The sequence below is a fragment of the Maylandia zebra genome, linkage group LG7 (genome assembly GCF_041146795.1).
Source record: "Maylandia zebra isolate NMK-2024a linkage group LG7, Mzebra_GT3a, whole genome shotgun sequence".
NCBI lineage: Eukaryota > Metazoa > Chordata > Actinopteri > Cichliformes > Cichlidae > Maylandia > Maylandia zebra.
The window spans coordinates 68,982,751-68,985,377 of record NC_135173.1 but is presented as its reverse complement, the minus strand read 5'-3'; the positions used below and the strand labels follow the sequence as shown (position 1 = coordinate 68,985,377).

The 2,627-nt window shown below is 52.9% G+C and overlaps 1 protein-coding gene across 1 annotated transcript in view; it reads right to left on the bottom strand.

Annotated features, from left to right (window-relative positions):
• Window positions 1–608: 608 nt before the first annotated feature.
• LOC101477544 (carbohydrate sulfotransferase 8) overlaps window positions 609–2,627 on the bottom strand; it is a 42,700-nt gene continuing 40,681 nt past the window's right edge. Inside the window, exon 4 of the mRNA XM_004571525.4 lies at window positions 609–2,406. Coding sequence (XP_004571582.1) covers window positions 1,381–2,406 — 1,026 coding nt within the window. The 3' untranslated portion in view covers window positions 609–1,380. The remainder of the gene's footprint in view (window positions 2,407–2,627) is intronic.

The following is a 2,627-nucleotide window of genomic DNA, read 5'->3' as shown; positions in this document are numbered from 1 at the left end:
GGAGAACGTGGGCCCAGCTCGTCGCCACAGATCACAACTCTGGTGCTCAACAGCGCCAAAGTAAACATTTTAATTATATTTCATTATCTCATCTCCGAGCGCGCTCAGTGATGAGATGCTGCTGTTTGTTTCTAAGGTAACGGCTTTTTAAAAATCACTGATCAGCGGAGAAACATGAGACATCGCACGGTGATAAAACAGACCTGCTGTTCCAGCTCAGAGGTCCGAGGGATCATCCAAAAATGGTATTTTCTGGAGATCTGATTGGTCAGTAGGCGGTGATGTCATACCTATTTATCTTTAATCTTGATCTTAAGTTACCATGGTGATTTATCTGTATAGAAACCAGGTTAAGCCTGAAGTTACCCAGGTTAATCTAAACCCAGCTTAGGCCTCTGCTATCAAACATGAGGCTCCCAGGCCTGGACTGGCCACTAGAGGGTCCAACTGGGTCCACAGGGAGAGCGTCAGTGATGAATAAATACAGGTGAATAATAACAAATCTGACGGTCTGCAGGTGATGTTAGGGGAGCTAAACTTTATTTACACCCAGACCTGAGCACAAAGGTCAAAGGTCAGCCTGTGAGTATCAGAATAAGAGGCGAGTCTCCAGGTGTTCAAAGAGTGTCTCGTTTATTGTGGTCACAGGTGAGAAGGCAGTGTTAAGGCTTCGAGGTCGTCTGAAAATCACCACAAACACATTTGCAGCATCACCTCCTACCTCACTTCCTGTTCCTGCTTTAAACAGACTGTACATAAATGATCAACTGAGCCACTCCTCCACCCGAGCAGATTTAAGGTCTTTATTAAAATAATCCAGAGCTCGGTCAGTCCGCAGCATCATACTTCCTGTTCGCTGTCATAATGTCGGGTTAAATAATAAAATGACATTTTTGTGAAAAACATTTTTATATTTTTGTGCCTGATTCACTGATTTAAAAAAATTATTAAACAGCATCTCGACCGTGTCTTTGCCACAACGCCGAGGTCAGAGGTCACATCGGCTCATCTCCTCATCCTCCTCCGCAATTGTGCAGACCACCTCAGCTTCTTTCGCCAACAGCTGCGTTTGGAGCAGATTTGGCTAAATGCGATCTGATTGGCTGATGCCTCAACGTCGCAAGCAATTGACTCAAAGTTGTCAATGTGTGACATCACGGCGTCTGAGCCCGGAAGCATCCATGTGATTCCCGCCGTTATCTGACAGCTTCTCTCTGCAGGACGCGGCTCAACAAACTTCACAGAAGTCGTTAAAAACACACAAACACAAAAATCAGTCTCCGAGTCTGGAGCTCTCACACCTGCACAGGTACGCAGCCTCAGCTTGTCCCACCCCTCTGACACGTTAACAGAGCCAAACATGCTGAGCGCGGCAGTGGCTCAGTGCAGGTCGCTGAAGGGCTTGGGGTACCCGAACATCAGGTAGTCCATGTAGTAGAAGTCGAAGACCTTCTGCCGCTCGGTGGCGTTGAGCTGTGAGAAGTACTTCTGCGTGATCCTGGAGGATGTCCTCTCCGCCAGTGGGTTCCTGTCCTTGAAGTCCGGGAACGTGAGGTTAGCCGGTGCCCCGATGCTTCGGAGCAGGAAGTTGGCGTCACGCTCCAGGCTCTCGAACTTCCCGATGAAGGTGAACTGCAGGAAGCATGGGCTGCACAGCTGGCTCACCGGCTCCCAGTGGATGTCCATCCCCACGGGCCGCCGCACATCCAGCAGGTACTGCACAAACTCCCTGAAGGTCACACCGGCGCCAGAGCGCAGTGCAGCATGTGTGGCGTTGGCTCGGTACCTGGAGATGATGGCCCGTCCAAACACGGGGTGGTAGTATGAGTTGGGGCTCTCAAACTTGTCCCGAAACGCTGACACGAGGCGCTCAAAAGGCTCCCGGACGAACAGCGCTTTGGTGTAGGAGCGAAGCCGCTCGGTAACGCCAGCACGACTGTAGCCGCTGAGCCGCGGGAGGCGGTTTTCGTAATGCGCCGCGTCGTGGGGAATGTCCCGTGTGGACGCGGCGCTGCCGCTCAGCACCATCAGCACCCGCTTCCAGTTGGAGCAGCCAGCTTTGGGCACCTCGCAGTACAGCAGCCGGGACCACTCCTCCACGTACACCCGCGACACCTGCCGCTGCGACGGCGGCCGCCTATCCACTCCCGGCTGGTATTGGGCACAGATATCTGTTAGCAGGCGGTGCCGTGACTCCTGCATCCTCGGCAGCTGCAGCGCCACCTCTACTTGGCCCGTGGGGGAGCTGGACGCCGCCACGCTGCTCTTCAGCAGCAACTTCCTGCGGCGTTTAGTGAGCGGCTGCTTTGAGCCGAGCGGTGAGTCAGAGAATAGCGAGGAGGACAGTGGCTGGGGACGGAGAGCGGGCGGAGAGACAGGACGACGTCCTGCCGCATCGTCGGCTTCCTTTAACACACACACATACAGGAAACAGAGGGCATGTCATCAGTGGGCGTTTCCCATCACGCAGGGCGTTGTCTGTATGTTTAACCTCCACGCTCACCATTTCCTGCATGTAAAGAGTCCATGATCAGCCGCTTTGTTTTTGACCAAGCGGCTCCGATTCACATAAAACGTTCTGATCCATTAATCAGGTTTCTACTCTGCAGGTGCTACTCTGCAGGGTT